The 19,361-nt window shown below is 35.8% G+C and overlaps 1 protein-coding gene across 3 annotated transcripts; it reads left to right on the forward strand.

Moving 5' to 3' along the window:
- Positions 1 to 1,311: 1,311 nt before the first annotated feature.
- LOC102602359 (uncharacterized protein At1g04910-like) lies at positions 1,312 to 19,238 on the forward strand. 3 transcript variants are annotated; one of them, XM_006365241.2, is made up of 8 exons: positions 1,312 to 1,908; positions 5,899 to 5,966; positions 6,120 to 6,208; positions 6,288 to 6,450; positions 7,289 to 7,578; positions 15,268 to 15,472; positions 18,378 to 18,535; positions 18,613 to 19,238. In XM_006365241.2, exons 1-8 carry the CDS (start codon positions 1,686 to 1,688, stop codon positions 18,875 to 18,877), a joined length of 1,461 nt encoding a protein of 486 aa, XP_006365303.1. In that variant the 5' UTR covers positions 1,312 to 1,685; the 3' UTR covers positions 18,878 to 19,238. The 3 variants fall into 3 exon arrangements, with proteins under 3 accessions (XP_006365303.1, XP_015159858.1, XP_015159859.1); XM_015304372.1 differs by having other exon boundaries at positions 18,378 to 18,531; positions 18,613 to 18,733; XM_015304373.1 differs by having other exon boundaries at positions 18,378 to 18,525; positions 18,613 to 18,733.
- Positions 19,239 to 19,361: the final 123 nt, after the last annotated feature.

Here is a 19,361-nt window from a genome sequence, read left to right on the forward strand (position 1 = left end):
TTAAAAACATTGAAGTTAATCGAATTGAAGTAAAAAAAATCAAATAGAAGAGAGAGAGAGAGAGAGAGAGAGAGTAAAGTGATTGGTTGGACGAATCAAATTAATTTGGTTTGGTGTTTGATGCAAACTTTTTCAAAATCAAAAACTAAATAATCAAATCGAACCAAAGAATCAACGTTCACCCCTAGTAAAAAAACCAAATAAATATATAGTAATATATTTATGATTACTGTATGTATATCCACCAGGGCTGTAATTTTTTTTATCATCTAATCATTAAATGTGTATTTTTGATAATTTTTATACTATAAGTATATAGAATTTAAATTCCGATCTTCTTGTCATATGACATAATTTTAATTTTTTTTGTTTGGGGTTGCTTGATGCAATTCACATCCAATCTTATATCGTAACAAGTTCTTGAATTAATTTCATATGATCCATAAAGTGCAACAATTCTTCATGATTTCATGGGATACGGTCATGAAAACCTTATTTCTTTACCTTTTTTTGGCGGGGGAGGGAGAGGAGGGGTTCATTGAATGTTCAATATCATATAAACTTAAAACTTTAGTTAAAGAAGACGCAATCTCATCTATGACATCATATTCTTAAATGATCTTAACCACTTTACATGCCTAGAATTTCACATGCAAGAGTCATGCTCATTCATTTTGTTACTTCTACTAATTAATTAAAAGCATATAAACTTTCATTTTTAGATATGCTTTTGTTGTAAAGATTAATTAAAGTCGAGTAGATTTTAATATCAGTACTTAACAGTTATTAGTTAAGATTAATTTTGTTTGATATCCAAATTTAATACTGTTTTCTATGAACCTAGAAGCTAAAAGAAAGACTAGAACAACACCTCACCATTAGTATGCCTTTGTCGAAATTTTATCTCATCTTCTCCCTTATTTCAATACCGCTCAAAAAGTTTAAAATATAAATAATTATAATTCAATAAGAAAAACAAGCATATCATAGTGTTATCACACCATTGACAAAACCAACACAAAATTAAGAGAGTAGGTGCTGATCCCAATTTAAATTGGCTTCTTGATTTATAAACTAAATAACGAAATTCTATTAATTCTCATTTTTTCACAAAGTCTTTTGCTTGTATTGATTCAACCATATTTTTCCAAAATTAAATGGTAAATTATACTCTCTTTCCTCATCACAATCTGAGATTTTCTTTTCTTCAATAAAAAAAATAAACAAATAAATAAATAAATATAAACAGAAAGTATTTATTTATATAAGTTTTTTTTTTCTTTTCAACTTTTTACAGAAACTGTTCTTAAAATCAGAAGGAACATTCATATTATAGTATCTTGAGTTCTTGATTAAATTTACATTTTCATCTTTTGCGTCTTCATAGATCTTCTAAATTTCTACTATTTCTTTTGATTCTGCCTCAAAGTGCGAATCTTTTATACTGGGTTTTGAATCTTTTGTTTCCATTTTGAATTCTAGGGTTAAATTTTTCCCAATGCCCTTCTTGATTCTGGTTTAAAAGTCAAAACTTTATAATGGGTGTTGAATAATATTTCCCATTTTGAATAATAATACAAGATTTTTGAATATGGAGAAATGGGTATGTTTGTAATGTTGTAAAGTTGTGATTTTTAGAATGAATTGTTGGCAATGAGGAGTGAAGAAGAGGAGGAGGGAAAACAATGGAGAGTGTGGTACAAGTGAAGAGTGAAAGGGTACAACAATCTATACAAGGGGTAGTGATTCAGAGGACTAGGTTGAAACTGTGGTTTATTCCTGTTTTTGCTAGCATTTTGGTATGGGCCTGTTTGGTTCAGCTTTGGCATATGCGCTTGCTTTCAGGTTTCACTCGTGTAACTAAAGTATCGGTTCGTGTTGATGAGACTATGCATTCAACTACACCTAGTGAGTCTCTATTTGACAGAATCTTGAATTTTGATGTTGTTATGTGATTCTCAACAGGTTTGTCTTTTATTTGTTATGTGATTACTTTTGAGTAAATTCACTTTTATTTGTTTTGTATGAATAACAAGTCACTTTTGTTTATTCCGTATCAATAAAGTCACTTTCACTTAACTAGTCATTTGCCTGAATCGTGATGTTGTTATGTGATTCTCAATAAGTTTGTCTTATTTGGTTACTTTGAGTAAATTCATTTTTTTTTGTAGCACTTAAGTCGCTTTTGTTTATTTCGTATCAATAAAGTCACTTTTGTTTGTTTTGTATCAATAGTCATTTAACTAGTCATTTGTTTCTCCGTAAGTTAGATTAAATGACCGGAAAATTGTCATTAGTAATGTGTTCTCTATAAAATCACCGGAAGGCTTACTCTTTCATTGCACTTAATAGATAATTGTATCCATTCTGGCTCTAGTTAACAATAGATAGTCTTCAAAATTTATCAAATTAACCAGCATATTTTTCCACTTGAACAAAATTATAAGACTAGCAGAAAAATGAACTTTATCTACCTAATTTTAGAAAGACATACATATATGTGTGTTCTGCATACATAACGTATGTATGCCAATAAGAGAGCATTAAGGCCTGAAGGGGGAATTGGGATCAAGGGCATTAGCAATGGCACCAGTAAAAGGCTCCCAATCTTGAGTTAACATGTTGTCAACAACTTTACTGTCGAGTTAGTTAATGAAGTACGAAAAAGAGTAATTTTGCCGGTGGTTTTATAAAGAAAATTTATTTTATTTTTTTTGAAACTGGTAAGGTTGTATTCTTCAGCATTAAGGGCATGCTGGCCACCACCAAAAAGTGTCAATTACAAACTTCCTATCAAATCTACAATTTGATCTGTATCTACTATACACAACTGTTTACACCAAAAAAGTAGAGATACTATACAATTCCATTTGACCTTGTGTATGGAATTGGATCTATTGTCGAAACATCTACTGTTCCTTTCCTTCCAAACTGACCACCATATACATGATGGTATTAACCTCCACCATCTCTTCTGGCTCTTGGTACTTCCTCTCCTTACCCAGCTCTTCAACACGTTTGATGTACGTTCTGGCATTGTCCAATTCAGATTTGAGATGCTAAGGAACAAATTCCAGATTTGAGCAGTGTAATTACAGTGCAAGAAGAGGTGGCTGTTAGTTTCACTTGTCAAATTGCATAAAAAACACCTAGGGACCAGCTGTCTACCCTTCTTCTGAAGTACTTCTTGTGTTAAACAAGCTCTCTTTATCACTAGCCAAGTGAAGCATTTCACTTTTGTAGGAATATCCCCCTTCCAAAAATAGTTCCAGAGGTGTTTTGGTCTCCCTGCCATCACCTGGAGACCTCTTCTGTAAGCACTGTTGGCTGAGAAGAGGCCATCTTTGTTGTGCTTCCACAACATCCTGTCTGTGGCATTTGCGTTGATGGTCACTCCGCCTAGCATCCCTAATATCTCAGCCACCCTTTCCACCTCCCAATCATTGAGAAGTCTTCTAAAAACTAGATCCCAGCCCTGTTCAGTCCAGCAATCACCAACATTGGCATCAGGATTTCCACAAATTTGAAAGAGAACTGGAAAGAGATCTCTAAGAGGGGATTGGTATATCCAAACATCCTTCCAAAATTTTGTTTTAGTGCCACTTCCCACCTTGATATATAAATTTGTCTCCATTTGTGACCACAAGTTTCTAATTGATCTCCATGCACCCACACCATAAGGTTCTGTTGTGATCTCTGTACACCAAGGGTTTAACTCACCATATTTAGCTATGATCACCTCTTTCCAGAGGGCATTTCTCTCTTCAGTGTACCTCCACAACCACTTCTTCAATAGGCTCTCATTCTGTAGTTTCAAGTTCTTAATTCCCAGCCCCCCTCTGTCTTTGCTAAGTAGAGCAGTTTCCCAGTTTACTAAGCTATAGCCTTTTCCATCCTTGTTGCCTTGCCATAAGAATTTTCTCCTTAGCTTATCCAGATTTTCCACTACTTTTCCTGGGATTGGGAATAGAGACATCACATAAGTGTGCAGAGAATCAAGAACAGAGTTTATTAGGATCAATCGTCCTCCAAGTGAAAGATATTGAGCCTTCCATCCAGAAAGCTTCTTTTCAGTTTTCTCCAAAATACTATCCCATATTTCCAAGGCTTTGTGATTGTTACCCAATGGCATGCCTAGATAGGTGGTAGGCAGCTTCCCAACACTACACCCTAGTATGCCTGCCATCTCTTTTAACTGAGGGTAGTTTTAGGATAGTGAATTCTGTTTAGTTTGTGTAAATACATTGTTCTTGTTCCTATTAAAAACTTGTAAAATAATGAAACAATAGAATGGTGTAAGAACAGAAAATAGTCAGTTGTTACACGAAGACTGGTTCTTGAATTTGACAGCTGATGAACTTCATATACTCTCCGCAGATATCTGATGAATATACATATGCTCCATTTCGTCTAATCTTATTTCATCTAGTTTTGTTTTGTCTACTTCAGTTATTCATTATAAGAGTTTCTTTAAATCCACTTTAGTGTTTCAGGTTTAGCTTAAAAGAGTTTTATCCCAAACCCCTGACCTGCGTGATTTTTTTAAAAAAATATTAGAAACCGCCCATACCCGCAAAAGCTCTAACCTGCACTGCCCTCAAATGCTGTAACCCGCCCCACCCTGCACCATTGCCAACCCTAAAAGTAACTGCTAGGAGTGGGAACTTCTTAATAGTGTTATTCAGTTGTTCAGCTACCTAGAAGGTAACAAATGGAGAGAGAGGTACTAGATCCCTTGAGAGGGACGAAGGTTTGCAAAGGGATTTGCACAATTTAATCAAGAGACAAAGCTCTCGCAAATGATAAGCAAAAGTGGCCATGATAAATGATTTGGAAAACTAAGGTTCCCCAAGGATCTTGTCTCAATAAATTGCATGCTTTACACAAGATAATCCTTTATTAGAAGGGGTTAGATACAATGTGTAACAGATGTTTTATGTTGAAAAGAGCTGGAGGTTGTCTATAATTTATCTTGTGTCTGTACAATTGCAACGAAGATATGGAAATGTGTCTCAACCTCTTTGAAGTTAAGTGGGTGATACTAGGACTTGAAATTAAATCCTCTGAAGCTGGAAAGGGAGGAAAATTTTAAAAAAATTAGTATGCCATGCGGTTGTGCATCATCCTGATTATTTGTAGAGCGAGGGGAATGACAGTTGTTCTGAAGGATGTAGAGAACATGTGTAGGATCAAAATTAGTCCAGTCTATATTATCCGTCTTGAAATGATATAGAAAACATTTTAGATTTTATTAGCTCCCTGCTTATCTAGTAAGAATCTACCTTTTTACATTTTCAAATTATTTGTAATCAGCCCTCTCTTTAGTGCAAGGCATTAATTAAAATAACAATGCCTTTCTTAAATCCCTCAGTAGTATTCATTTTTACCACCTTCTTTTCTGATGTAAAATATGAATACCACAATTAAAAAAATCGATTGGAATGTGTGAAAAAGCCTCATACCATTCCATCCTTCCACAAGGGTAAATATCTTATTTTGCTGTTGCAGAAGTATACACGTATTTTCTCTGAAGTTCTTATTGAGTCAACTGATGCTGTCAGATGAAATATTCTCAACCTCAAGGAGATGGAATGGGAAATACTTTCTAGAATAATTGTATAAAAAAAGAAATGCTTTCTAGATGAGAAATGCATTAGTAGTTATATTAAATGAATATGAAGAAGTGTATTATCTTAATCAGTTTTCTTTTGCTACTGCGCCAACAAACCATGTTTTCATGAAAATGCTACTACTCATCTTATAAGTGTAGCATTTATGAAAAGAGGAAACCTTTGAATCCTTCTTTGCAAATCCAAACTCTGCTTCTGCTATACATTACAATGAGTAGGAACTATACAAAACTGAGTCATAACTCCATTAATTTCTCATACCATGCAGGAAATTATACAAGTAATGGGTTTCTTCAAGTGTCCTGCAATGGTGGTTTGAACCAAATGCGTGCGGCGGTAGGTCTTTTTCCCGCTTTCTCTTTGTATATCAATTTTCTCTTTTTGGCATTGAGGAAGTTGGAAATTGTACAAGTGCATTCAAATTGAATTAGACCCACAAAATTTGGATACAAACTCCTAACCTAATAGATTCAGCCAATTTGAATGTAGATTTGTGACATGGTGACTGTTGCACGGCTTTTAAATTTAACGCTGGTTGTCCCAGAGCTTGATAAATCATCATTCTGGGCAGATCCTAGGTAACTCTGGTGTTATGCAACTGCTGTTTCTTTGTCCTGTTGCTTAGTGATTTATAATAACTGCAGCATATCTTGGCAGCGATTTTGAGGATATTTTTGATGTGAGACACTTCATTGATTCATTAAGAGATGAAGTCAACATAATAAAGAGACTGCCAAAGAAAGTTGCCAGGAGCTATGGAAACCATCCAATAGTAATGCCTCCTGTTAGCTGGTCAAGTGAAAAGTACTACCTGCAACAGGTTGGTCTATTTGTTCTGCAGTTTGTTATTATCATATAATTTGTTAACTGGTAGATGCATGATTGACCTGACCGAACTAGTTGTTCTTCATGGTTGTGCAACAATATTATTGGTCATCATTTGGAAGACCAAGGGTGTTTGGCTAAGCTTACAAGCTGTTTCAACTGATTTATAAGGAATTTTTGGCTTGTATACGCGTTTGGTAAATACCTAAGTGCTTATAAGCCAAAATTAATCATAAGCTGTAAGATGGTCATCCCCAACTTATGGCTTTTCAACTTATAAGCACTCTTAGTTTGACCAAGTTCTTTTACTATTTTATCCTTAGTATTTTTTCTAATTGTCAAAATACCTTTCCTAAAACAAAACCTAGGACTTCCTCTTCACCCCATATCTATCGTTTCTCTTCTTTGCAAAGATACATTTAAATTTTTAATTATCGGTAAAAATTTAAGGGCATTTTAGTTATTTTAACAAAAGACTTGCTTATCAGCATTTTTTTCCAAGTATATTGACTACTTATTTTCTGTTTCATCACTTCTAGCACGTAACTGTAACTGCTTACTTATCAAAATTCACCTAAAACTTATCAGCTAAGCCAAGCAGGCTCCTATACACTTACTTTCACTTCACAAGTCTTGACTAAGTGATGTTGTTGCTATGTGTACATTCATATACTACTTAGACATGTAATCAGTATGTAGTCGAACAATGATTTAGTAGTCATTAAATATTAGTAGCCTTGATTACTGAATATTCCTTCTGTCACACACTGAACATTTACATGTTATTTAACAGTAGAAGATCCTACTCTAATGCGTTTTATATGTATTAACAGATTCTGCCTCTCTTCAGCAAGCATCAGGTTATAAACTTCAACAGGACAGATACTAGGCTAGCAAATAATGGGATCCCTCTTGAGCTTCAGAGACTTAGATGTCAGGTCAATTTTCACGCTCTGAAATTCACACAAAAGATTGAGGCATTGGGACAAAAGTTAGTCCATATGCTTAAGCAGAGAGGACCATTTGTAGCATTGCATTTACGGTATGAGATGGATATGTTGGCTTTCTCTGGTTGTACTGAAGGCTGCACAGAGGAGGAAGCAGAGGAGCTCAAACAGTTAAGGTGATTACCAATTGAAGTAACATATTGTATTTACATTACGCTCATGTATCTTTGCTTAGGATAGTAACGTTTATACAGGCATAATAGTTGAATTTAATGTTAGTATATGATGATGTTCAAGTAACATCATTTATTTGGTCATGCTCAAGTCATGATCAGATTAGTAATATCTGGCACCACAAGGATTGTCTAAAGAATAGGTGTTTCCTCTCTTACCTAGTTAGGTCCATTGGCTTTTATCTTTCTTTTCTTTTTGGATAAACTAATGATTATCTAATTTGAAACTCCATAAAAAGTGATATGACATAGACAAGGGACACTACAAGAGTGCCAAAATCAGTTTGGACTTATTCCTGTTAGATCTACACCATCCGTTATGGCTATACTCTTGCAAAGAACATTGATGGAAATTTATCATCAGAAGAATAAAAATTTACACAGGTGACCTAGAGAAAGTGTATGATAGAGTGCCAAGAAAGAGTCCTTTGATGGGTATTTTGTGAGCATTGAAGATGAAAAGAATTCATACTAAATATATAAATGCCATAAAGGAATATGTATGAATGAATTGTTAGTGGTGTGAGAGCAGTAGTATTAGATGCAAAGTTATTTCTCATAACCGTGGGTTTACACTAGGGATCGACATTGACTACATACCTTTTTATCTTGGTCATGGATGAGCTAACTAGCATTATATTGGAGGTCCCTTGGTGTATTCTATTTGCAGTTGATATTATGGTTATTGACAAAACTAATGAATGTGTCAACCAAAAGCTTGAACTATAGAGAAGTACTTTGAGAGAGTAAGGGGTCATTTGTTCATAAGGTAGGTTATTCCAGTATTAAGTTTGAGATTAAATTTATACTTTGTTTGGTTGAAGGTATATCCCAAACTTAGTCTTCGATATCCCACCTTTCTCCGTCGAACTTGGTGTTATTTTATCCTACCTCCCAGGTGGGATAAATTAGTCCAAGGATTATAATCCCAGGACTATAATTTCGAGATAACTTAGTATGTGAACCAAACTAACCCTGATGAGTCGTTTGATTTGAATACAAGTTATGATGGGATTATTTATGATGAGTTAAGTTATGCTGGGATTAGTTACGATGGGATAAGTTATGTTGAGATTATTTCTTATTAAGTGTTTGATTTGTTGTATTCAAAATAATATGCATTGCATAAATTTTTAAGAACAAGTTGTTTGTTTACGAAAATGCCCTTCATGAGTGTGAAAAAAGTAATGTATAAAAAGGGTTTAAAGGAATATCTTTGTCATTTGTCTATTTTATCCTGGGATAAGTTATCCTAGGCTTACTATACCACCCAAGGGAGGGATAACTTATCCCGGTACTAATTATTAATCCCGGACTTGCCAAAGAAACAACAAATTAAGTGGCACTATAATTTGATCTCAGGACTATTTGGTGTTATCCTTTACACCAAACCACCCCTGAGGGTTTTAAGATAAGTTGAGGTAAAAATGAAGGTGAAACTGCAGGATTCTTGCATAAAAAGAGTGAAATTGAGGTGAGATTAGGTGGGATTGCATACTTAATCACAAACAATTCAAATATCGAAGTTTGATGTTAATGAGATTTGGTATCATAGGTGAAGATGTTACAAACACATTCAAAATAGTTTGGTTGAAATATGAAGTGTAATCGTTATGTTATATGATATAATGGTACTTATGAAATTAAAGGATAAGAGATCAAAAATGTTTTGCCGAGGCTCAAGTAGAAGAAGGGGTACTTGAACAGAGGGTCGTCTCAGTCCATAAAGATCTGTCTTTGAGAATGGTTGTAGGACCATCAGTGTTGCATGGAGCGAATGTTGGGCCTCTAAAATCCACATATATCCATAAGATGTGTGACTATCGCAGTAATGAAGTCATTAAGATGGATGTGCGGACTACATTCAACAGAAGGTGCAAGTAGCACACATAGATGATTATATGAGAGAAAGTAGCTTGAGGTAGTTTATTTATGTCCTAACTCCAACATGGAGCTCCAGATGCACCGGTTTCGTGAGTGTAGAACCATGATGAGTGAAGACATCTTAGCAGGAAATGTGGTTCTTGTTACCCACCCTTCCTCCTCTACTTTGAGAATTGTGTTAACAAAGAGTGGGAAGAGGTCTCATATGAAATCACACTCTTACTTGAGCAATGCAGGAGACTAGGGAATGGGTCGAATAAACTCCCTCGGGTCGAAACAATAACAGGCGACGACATACTTAGATGATGCTTTGCTTGATATTTTCATCTTAGCGATTGAAAGAGGTGTGTCTGGCTATGTTATAGAAAGAGAAGACGGAAGCATCGAATGCCAAAGAGGTGGATTGACAAGGAAGGAATGAAAATCGTCAAGGATGCCTTCTTTGGTAGCGGAACTAAGGGATAAATAACAATACTGATTCTCTAAGCTAGTTTGGATTTCCAATGTTTTGAGAAATTGGTCAAGATAGATGGCATCACCTTTTTTTGTTCTTTCTTACCAGTTGACAATCTTTGGGATGAGGGAGACGTAAAATCACATGGAAGTTATCCAAAAAAACCCTATGATCTCTTGGAATTCACTAAACCTAGTAAAAAGTTCTTACCATGAAAGTAAAACTTGTGTCCTGGAATGTAAGGGGACTTAATAGTGGGGATAAAAGAAGATTGGTGAAGAGCTTAATTCTCAACTGGAACGCAGACATAGTCTGTCTACAGGAGTCTAAGCTAGAGGGGGAGTTTAAAGATATGATAAAAGAATTATGGGGTGGAAGATGGGTCAAATATGCTCATCTACAAGCTAGTGGCACTAGAGGGGGAATTCTGATGTTATGGGATAGCAGATCATGGAGAGGGGAAGTTCTGGAAATTGGCTCTTACACTCTTACATGTAAATTTGAGGCTCTGTTGCAGGACTATAAGTGTCATATTACAGGAGTATATTCTCCAAATTGCAGATTTGAAAGAGAACATGTATGGGAGGAAATAGGAGCTGTCAGAAGCTTATTTGAGGGACCATGGGCAGTGTGTGGTGACTTCAATGTCACAAGATTTCCAGCTGAGAAGAGAAATTGCAAGAGAAGAACACCAGCAATGATAGATTTTTCAGATTTCATTGAAGACATGGATCTTTTGGATTTACAACTAGAAGGGGGGAGTTTTACCTGGTTTAAAGGAGACAACAATAATGTTGCTTCTAGAATTGATAGGATTCTGATATCTAAGGAGTGGGATGATAGCTTCAGCAAAATTAAACAAGTTGTGTTGCAGAAATTATGCTCAGATCACAATCCAATTGCACTACAATGTGGAGTCTGGGATCACAACAAATCCTATTTCAAGTTCGATAACTGGTGGTTGAATACTGAGGGCTTTGTGGAAAGAGTCAGAGGGTGGTGGGAGTCTTTTGTCTTCGATGGGAAGCCTGATTACATCCTGGGATGTAAATTGAAGACTTTAAAAGGCAAACTGAAGGAGTGGAGCAACACGAGCCTTGGAAATCTAAGAATGCAGAAAGTCCAAATATTAAACGAGTTAGCCATTCTAGATACTGTAATGGAGAATAGGATTTTAACAGAATCAGCGGCAGCTTTGAAGGCAACTCTTCTAATGGATTATGAAGAGCACTTAAAAAATGAAGAGATAGCATGGAGACAAAGATCAAGGGCACTTTGGCTACAAGAGGGAGACAGAAATACCAATTTTTTCCACAAAGTGGCCAATGCGCATAAAAGAAGCAATAATATTGACCAACTGATGATTGAAGATGAACCTGTGATGGATCCGGTGGGAATCAGAGAGGAGATTGTTGGGTTCTATCAGAAGTTATATTCAGAAAACACAAGTTGGAGACCTTCAGTTAGCTTGATCAATTGTCCAATGATCAGAGAAGAGGAAAGAGAAGCTCTACAAGGGGAGTTTGAGGAACAAGAGGTTTTTTCATGTTTGAAGATGTGTGCAATGGACAAAGCTCCTGGTCCAGATGGCTTCACTATGGGGTTTTACATCAAATGCTGGGATGTAGTAAAAAGGGATATCATGGAAACTTTTAAGAACTTCCATTCTCAAGGTGTCTTCGAGAAAAGTTTCAATGCCACATACATTGCTTTGATTCCAAAGAAGAATGGAGCTAAGGAACTGAGAGATTTCAGACCTATCAGTCTCATAGGTAGTGTCTACAAGCTTCTTTCCAATGTGTTGAAGGAAAGATTGAAGAGAGTTATTGATAAGTTGGTAGATATCCAACAGATGGCTTTCATAAAAAACAGACAAATAATAGATGATATCCTAATTGCAAATGAGGTGGTAGATTCCAGAATTAATCAAGGAAAGGCAGGAATTTTGTGCAAATTGGATATCGAGAAGGCATATGACCATGTAAACTGGGAATTTTTGCTAAAAATGCTCTCATGTATGGGTTTTGGAAGGAAGTGGGTTCACTGGGTAAGATATTGCATCTCCACCGTAAGATTCTCAATTCTTATCAATGGATCACCTGAAGGTTTTTTCCCTGCAAACAGGGGTTTGAGGCAGGGTGATCCTTTGTCTCCTTTTCTCTTTATCATAGCCATGAAGGGTCTAAATTACATGATAAAGGTGGCTAGGAATAATGAATGTCTAAGAGGGTTTGAGGTAGTCACAAACCAAAACCCAAGTTTAACTGCCAACATGGAAGTCACACATCTCCAGTATGCTGATGATACCTTAATCTTCTGTGATGCTGAGGAAGGGCAGTTACTGATCCTGAGATCAATTTTAGTGCTTTTTGAGGGAGTTTCTGGACTTCATATCAACTGGAGGAAAAGCCAGCTATTCCCAATCAATGAAGTCCCTAACATGTTGGTTTTGTCTGGAATTCTGGGAAGGGAAGTAGGCTCCTTGCCTACTATGTACCTAGGTATGCCTCTAGGTGCCAAGTCAAAGGCCATGAGCATTTGGAACTCGGTGATTGAAAAGTGTGAGAAAAAGTTAACTAGATGGAAATCTCAGTACATCTCCTTAGGCGGCAGAGTCACTCTCATCAATTCTGTTTTGGATGCTCTCCCAACCTATATGAAGTCTATCTTTCCCATCCCTGATGGAGTGATAGAAAGTTTAGACAAGATTAGGAGAGATTTTCTTTGGAAAGGGAGTGAGGAAAATGTCTCTACTGTTCGACACTTGGTCAAATGGAACGAGGTTCTTTGGGGAAAGAAGCAAGGGGGCTTAGGAGTAAGAAATCTGAAAATACAAAGCAAGGCTCTTAGACTGAAGTGGTTATGGAGATACTCACAAGAGCCTCAAGCATACTGGGGCAAAGTAATTAAAGCTAAATATGGAGATGAGAACAAATGGATGACAAATGAGGTATCTACACCCTATGGTGTAAGTCTATGGAGGTCTATCAGAATCCTTTGGCCTTTTTTGAGAAATAACACAACTGTGAGGGTAGGCAATGGAAGTAAGACCTCATTCTGGGAGGACAAATGGCTGGGACATGCTAGTTTAAAAAATCTTTTCCCTGAACTGTATGTTTTGGCAGTACATCAACAAATGAGTGTAGCTGACAGTTGGACACAACAAGGATGGAACATCCATTTTAGAAGGAATTTTAATGACTGGGAAATTGAAACAGTGACAGAATTTTTCAGAGCTCTGGCAGAGTTCAAAGGGACAAAGAATGAAGTTGATAGATTATGGTGGAACAAAGACAGCAAAGGCATGTATAAGGTGAACATAGCATACAAGTTTTTGAACAAAGGTGGCCAACAACCACCAAATTGGCCATGGAAACAGATCTGGAAAACAAAAACCCTTTCAAGGTGGCATGTTTTAATTGGTTACTGGCAAGAGAAGCAGTCCTGACACAAGAAAATCTCAAGAAGAGGAAGTTCTCTATGTGCTCGAGATGCTATTTGTGTGGAGAAGAGGTTGATACAGTTGGCCATTTATTTTTACAGTGCAGGATAACAACCCAACTTTGGAGGATTTTTATCAGCCTCAGGGGTGTTGTTTGGACTATGCCTAACAGAATCACCCACCTTCTCTACAGTTGGGAAGAGGTAGGTGGGGGAGCTTCAAACAGAGATAGATGGAAGATTGTCCCAGCCTGTATCTGGTGGACAGTTTGGAGAGAGAGAAATGCTAGATGTTTTGAGAGCAAAAGTTGTGATCTTCAGAAGATCGAAGATCAAATTGAACTGTATCAAACTTTTTTGTTTCTGGTGTAAACAGATGTACTTAGAGGATACCGAGTCAATTATTGAGATCCTTTGCTCTATTTAGAATTTAGATTCAGATATCATGTTTTGTTGATAAGTTGTAATTATGGTTTTCAGTACAACCCATGTACTGGTTTTTGTCAATACATACGAATGTTACCTTTCTCAAAAAAAAAAAAGTAGGTCTTAACGGAAGGAAAAAAAAATCTATATATATGATACCAATTAGTTGGGATTAAGTTTTAGTCAGGATCCAAGAATCTGACCTAATGGTCAATAAAGTGTGTTTTCCTTAGAGACCAGTACCAGATACAAGAAACACTACATGACTTTTTCCACTTGCTTATGTCTTTGATGGCGGAGTTACCCGATACCTGTGTTGGGAAGTTTAATAGGTACTCGACATAATAGTTGAGTTGCGCAAACTAGTGCATACACCACCATAATGAGGTTTTAGTCTTATTAGTACGTTACTTAGGGTCCAATGTTTGATAGGAGTTTCTTAGTCTCATTGATCATTTATACGTGAGTGGAAAATGTGGAGGACTTATAATGCTTGAGAAACTAAGTTTTTATATAATGCACGGAAAAAGCTTAATTGGAGTGACATGGGTAGTGAGGATGAGATTGTCGACCTCAACTTACTTAGGATTAGGGTGTAGTGTTGTTGTTAATGTTGTAATGGTAATTTAATTTTTGGCTCCTCATATAAACTCCAAGTTACGACGTTTATCTAGATAGTTCCTTGTCACACATTAATTTAGAATGACTTCCATGCCCAGTAATCTCTATTGTGCATTTATATGATAATACTTGATAATATATTTGACATTGAAGAATAACTTTTTGGTTTTTGTTATGTTCTTTTAAGATCCCTTTGATAGAGGATGTCGAATAATGGCTAACCCAACTCCCCTAACCTAAGCAAAAGAAAAGGAAAACATCAAGAGATAGCCTCCAAAGTTCTCTCGAAAACACACACAAGTGGTAAGACACCAAAAAATTTCTTTAGTGCAAGAATATGTCTAGTATCAATATTTGATCTTATTTTTCAGTTTATTTTTTTTACTTTTGTAACTATTTACATGGACCGATCACCTAGAATTTCACCATGGTGATAGTTGTAGACTAGTAAAGTTGATTATGAGTAGTGTGCGATGACTAACCAATCACGTAGAATTTCACCATAATGATAGTTGTAGACTAGTAAAGTTGATTATGAGCAGTGTGCGATGACTAACTAGTGGTACAAGTTGGTTGCGGACCTAAATTGAAATGCAAACATGAATAACAATATTTGCTCATAATTTCTATTTTCCCTCCTAATTCGATTTTAAAGTTTCTATATTGTTGAGGAACTTCAAATTTTTATTGATTATTTCCCCATATACATGATTTTCTTGATTGTACCGTTCTTTGTGTTTGACATTCACACACCCCATTTTAATTTTTTCTACATGGTAAAGTTTTGTTTTACTTTGTTTGCTCAGGTATGCATTTCCATGGTGGAAAGAGAAAGAGATTGTATCTGATGAGAAGAGATCCCAAGGCTTGTGTCCCCTCACACCGGAGGAGGCAACTTTGATTCTACAAGCATTGGGTATTGAAAAGGATATGCAGATTTATATTGCGTCGGGTGATATTTATGGCAGTGAACGAAGACTTGCTACACTGAGAACTGCCTTTCCAAAGATCGTAAGTGTTAATTGTTTTTCTTTTCTTTTTTTGCGGGATTATTAGGAATATAGATCTCAAGATTAAATATATTAGAAAACATTTGTCGCAGTTTACTGTATTAGGATAAAAACAACTTTTTATTACTTAGCAACCTAATTGTATGCTCTCATATAATTGGTAATCGTTGGTGAGATGAAAATCAAAATTTTATAACTAAATATGATTTCTAGCAAATTTTAATAGAAATTGTGACATCAAAGATTTTTGAAAACTCTATTTTGATAAATTGTTCTATAGATTGAAACCTTAGTAACGATAGAGAATTGTGTGTATTAAAGTTAAGTCAGAAAAGTATGATAATTAGAAAAAAATGATACAATTGGCATGCCAATAAAGTTTTGGAAATATGGCAGAGAGATAGAGTTATAAAACTTTGGAATAAGTGATAGAGTTTATACTTAGAAACATTATCTAGAGTGACTCAATAAAATTAATAGCCTAACATCAATTTTTAATAAGAGGCATATATTTTTTTCTCCATGTTTTTTGTTTAGATTATAATAGTATTCTTGAAAAACATAAAGTTTTTAACTTTAATAATCTTATTGCTTATAGTTTATATTAGTAAGGATTAATAAGATGTTGGTCATTTGTTTGCAATACAATCTGTTGGATAATATTATATAAAATTTTATTTACTAATGTGAAGATGTGAGTAGTTTAACTCAAAATTCTAAAATAATATCTTCTATAAAGAGTAGACAACTTTCTCTATTACAATTTTTTGTCTAAATTTTATATTATTTAAGCAAAAATAAAATCATAAAGTTTATAATTTATTAAAACTTTTGGGCACTCAATTTTTTTGTTGCCTAAAGCAAAGGCTTCATTAGCCTCCCCTTGAGCCACTCCTGGACATCATAATATCCATAAAGACTAATTTTATGAAAAAGTCATGGCAAAACTTTGGAATAGAGAATAGAGTTCAAGACTTAGGGACATGATAATGATGATAAAAAATCAATTTTAATTTATGCTTAGTAGATCCTTAACAAAGACTAAATTTTGTTAGGATGGTTGATGAATTTTTATACTGAGCAGTAGAAGGATCTTCACATGATAACTATATTCACAAGATTGAATGCATAAAAATATAGATATGAAGATGAGTGTTCAATTACAAAGATAGATTGGGTACGATGAGAGACGATCACATTCAGTAGAGGATGCATGTAACATACATAGAGGATATGATGAGAGAAAGTAGTCTATTTAAAGTTAAATGTTTGGCTAAAGTCTTAAGCTACCCCCTAAACTTGTCCGCATCTTTCATTTTGATGCTAGAACTAGGACTTGTTTCTATTAGACACTTACAATACTAAAATTGTCCTATTAAATACTTTTTGCTGACATGACATTGTGTGGGTAAAACACCTAAAAGGGGCGCGTGAGAAATAATTATTTGGTCAATTTTTTTCTCCTCCTCTCCATTCTATCTTGCAAATATTTTGTAACCCGACACTACCCTTCTCCTTTCTTTTCTTTTTCTGGCTACCTCATCTCTTCTACCACCACCGTCATTTTTCTTCAAATTTACTGCCGCCGCCACCACACCACCTTCTTTGCCGGAAAAAATGGAGTCCACGACCACAACTCCTGTCTCTCCCATACTTCTTGATATCTCGAACCTATGTGCCCACAGGAGTTGGCAACAAGCCTATAAGCGATATGAATTAGTCAGGATTAAGGATTAGCATTGTTACATAGCATTGGGGCGACATGGATGAAATGGACTTTATATCGGAAACTAAACTCCAAGTCAAGGACTTTATATGCAAAATGGTATAAATATAATTATTTGATTTACTGCCGGGTTATCGGTTAACCCGTTAAGAAAAAACATCAAACCCCAATGAGTCTCATTACTGATAAACCAATAACTTTTTTTTGGTTCGGGTTACCGGTTTCGGTTTTGAAAAACCCTAGTTCGCGGAGGGGTAGGTCGAAAAGATATTGGAGAGAGGTGATTAGACAAGATACGACACAATTTCATATTATCGAGGATATAACTTTAGATAGGAAGGAATGGAGGTTGCATATTAGGGTAGAAGGTTAGTAGGGATAGAGTGTTGTCTTGCCTTGTAAGACTAGTCGTATCGTTTTAGTTCTTGCTAAATGTTGTTTGTTGTATTTCGATTATCACTCTATTTTGTTGTTATTATTGCTTTTCTTTTCTTATTGACCGTATGTTTTCTTCTTTCTCTTACTTGGGTTTGATGCTTCTCTACTACCTCGAGGTAGTGGTAAGGTTTGCGTACAGTCTACCCTCCCCAGACCCAATTTTGTGGGATTTCACTGGGTATGTTGTTGTATTGTTACACTTACAGTAGGCCTGATGTTTGTCAAGAATCTTTTATTTTGGTAAGAGACTTGTATATTAGTGTAGGGAATAGAACCCAAGGGTGTGGCCTAGTGGTCAATGAAATGACTTGAGAATCATCATGTTTCAGGTTCAGGTACCAGTAGAGGCGAAAAACACTAGATGTTTTCTTCTCGTTTGTCCAAACATCGGTGGATAGAGTTACTCGGCACCTATGTTGATGGGATGTAGCAGGTGCTGCAAGCTAATCTAGACACCACGGTCATCGAAATAAAAAATATTGGTGTAGGGACTATTTTTGGATGAATGGAAATGAATTACAGAGAATCTATATAACCGACCAAGCTATTTTGGGGTTGACGGATAGTTGATTGCTTGCTTGATTTGTAGGTTTATTGTTCTGAATTTCATGCACTGTTTAATGCTGCAAACTCCAACTTGGCTAATTCACATGCAATACTGTAAACCGTTAGCTGATTCTATCTTCATCGTTTTGACCATTACATCCAATTAATATATCTCCGATTTATGTTTATGTTGCAGGTGAAAAAGGAAATGTTGCTTGATCCCGAAGAGTTGCAGCAGTTCCAGAATCATTCATCTCAAATGGCAGCACTGGATTTCATAGTATCAAATGCTAGTAATATATTTATCCCTACTTATGATGGCAACATGGCTAGACTTGTCGAAGGTCATCGTAGGTGCATACGATCTACTATTTCTGTTTATATGTTCCTTATGTGTATCTTGAACGTGTTCCTGAATAGATCTGTTGCAGGTATCATGGTTATAAGAAAACCATCCTATTGAATCGCAAAACTTTGGTAGGGTTATTGGACTTGCATCACAACCGGACCCTTTCATGGGCTGAGTTTTCAGCTGCTGTGCGACAGTCGCACGAGGGAAGAATTGGACAACCAGCTCATCGAAGAGTTATTGAGGACAAACCCAAAGAAGAAGATTACTTTTATGCAAATCCTCACGAGTGTCTGTGTGAGAGTGCAACATGTGAAGGTCTTGATAATTCAACTGAAGTTCGATGAGACATGTCCACCAAGATCATGACTTGCATATATATTCGGTTCCACAGCCTAATGCACAGTCAATTTTTTATAAAGAAAAAAAAGCCGAAGGCTTAAATTTTTTCGTTCATGCGTCGAGATTCTTTAGAGAAAGGCAAAAAGTGTGGCCTTTCTTAGTCGCGGGGACATTTAGGAGATGAGTAATTCTTGAGATTCAACATGAGAAGGAAGGAAGGATTGGTGCCATCCGCGCTTCTTCTTACTATTGAAAGTAGTTGAAACTTTGAAGCTCGTTTTCTTGCATTCCTTTCAATTGATTTTGAGACTTTTAGCTATATAAAGTTAGGTGATTTTCTAGTAAATACATTTTATTCTTTGTAAAGGGAAACCCCATGACCTTTGTGTGTTTGCAATTGTCTAGTTTTAGGAATCAATAATCAGTGTTGCAAATGCTACTCAAACCCCCCCCCCCCCCCACCAAAAAAAAAATAAATTAGTAAAAAAA

The sequence above is a fragment of the Solanum tuberosum genome, unplaced genomic scaffold (assembly GCF_000226075.1).
Source record: "Solanum tuberosum cultivar DM 1-3 516 R44 unplaced genomic scaffold, SolTub_3.0 scf00536, whole genome shotgun sequence".
Classification (NCBI taxonomy): Eukaryota; Viridiplantae; Streptophyta; class Magnoliopsida; order Solanales; family Solanaceae; genus Solanum; species Solanum tuberosum.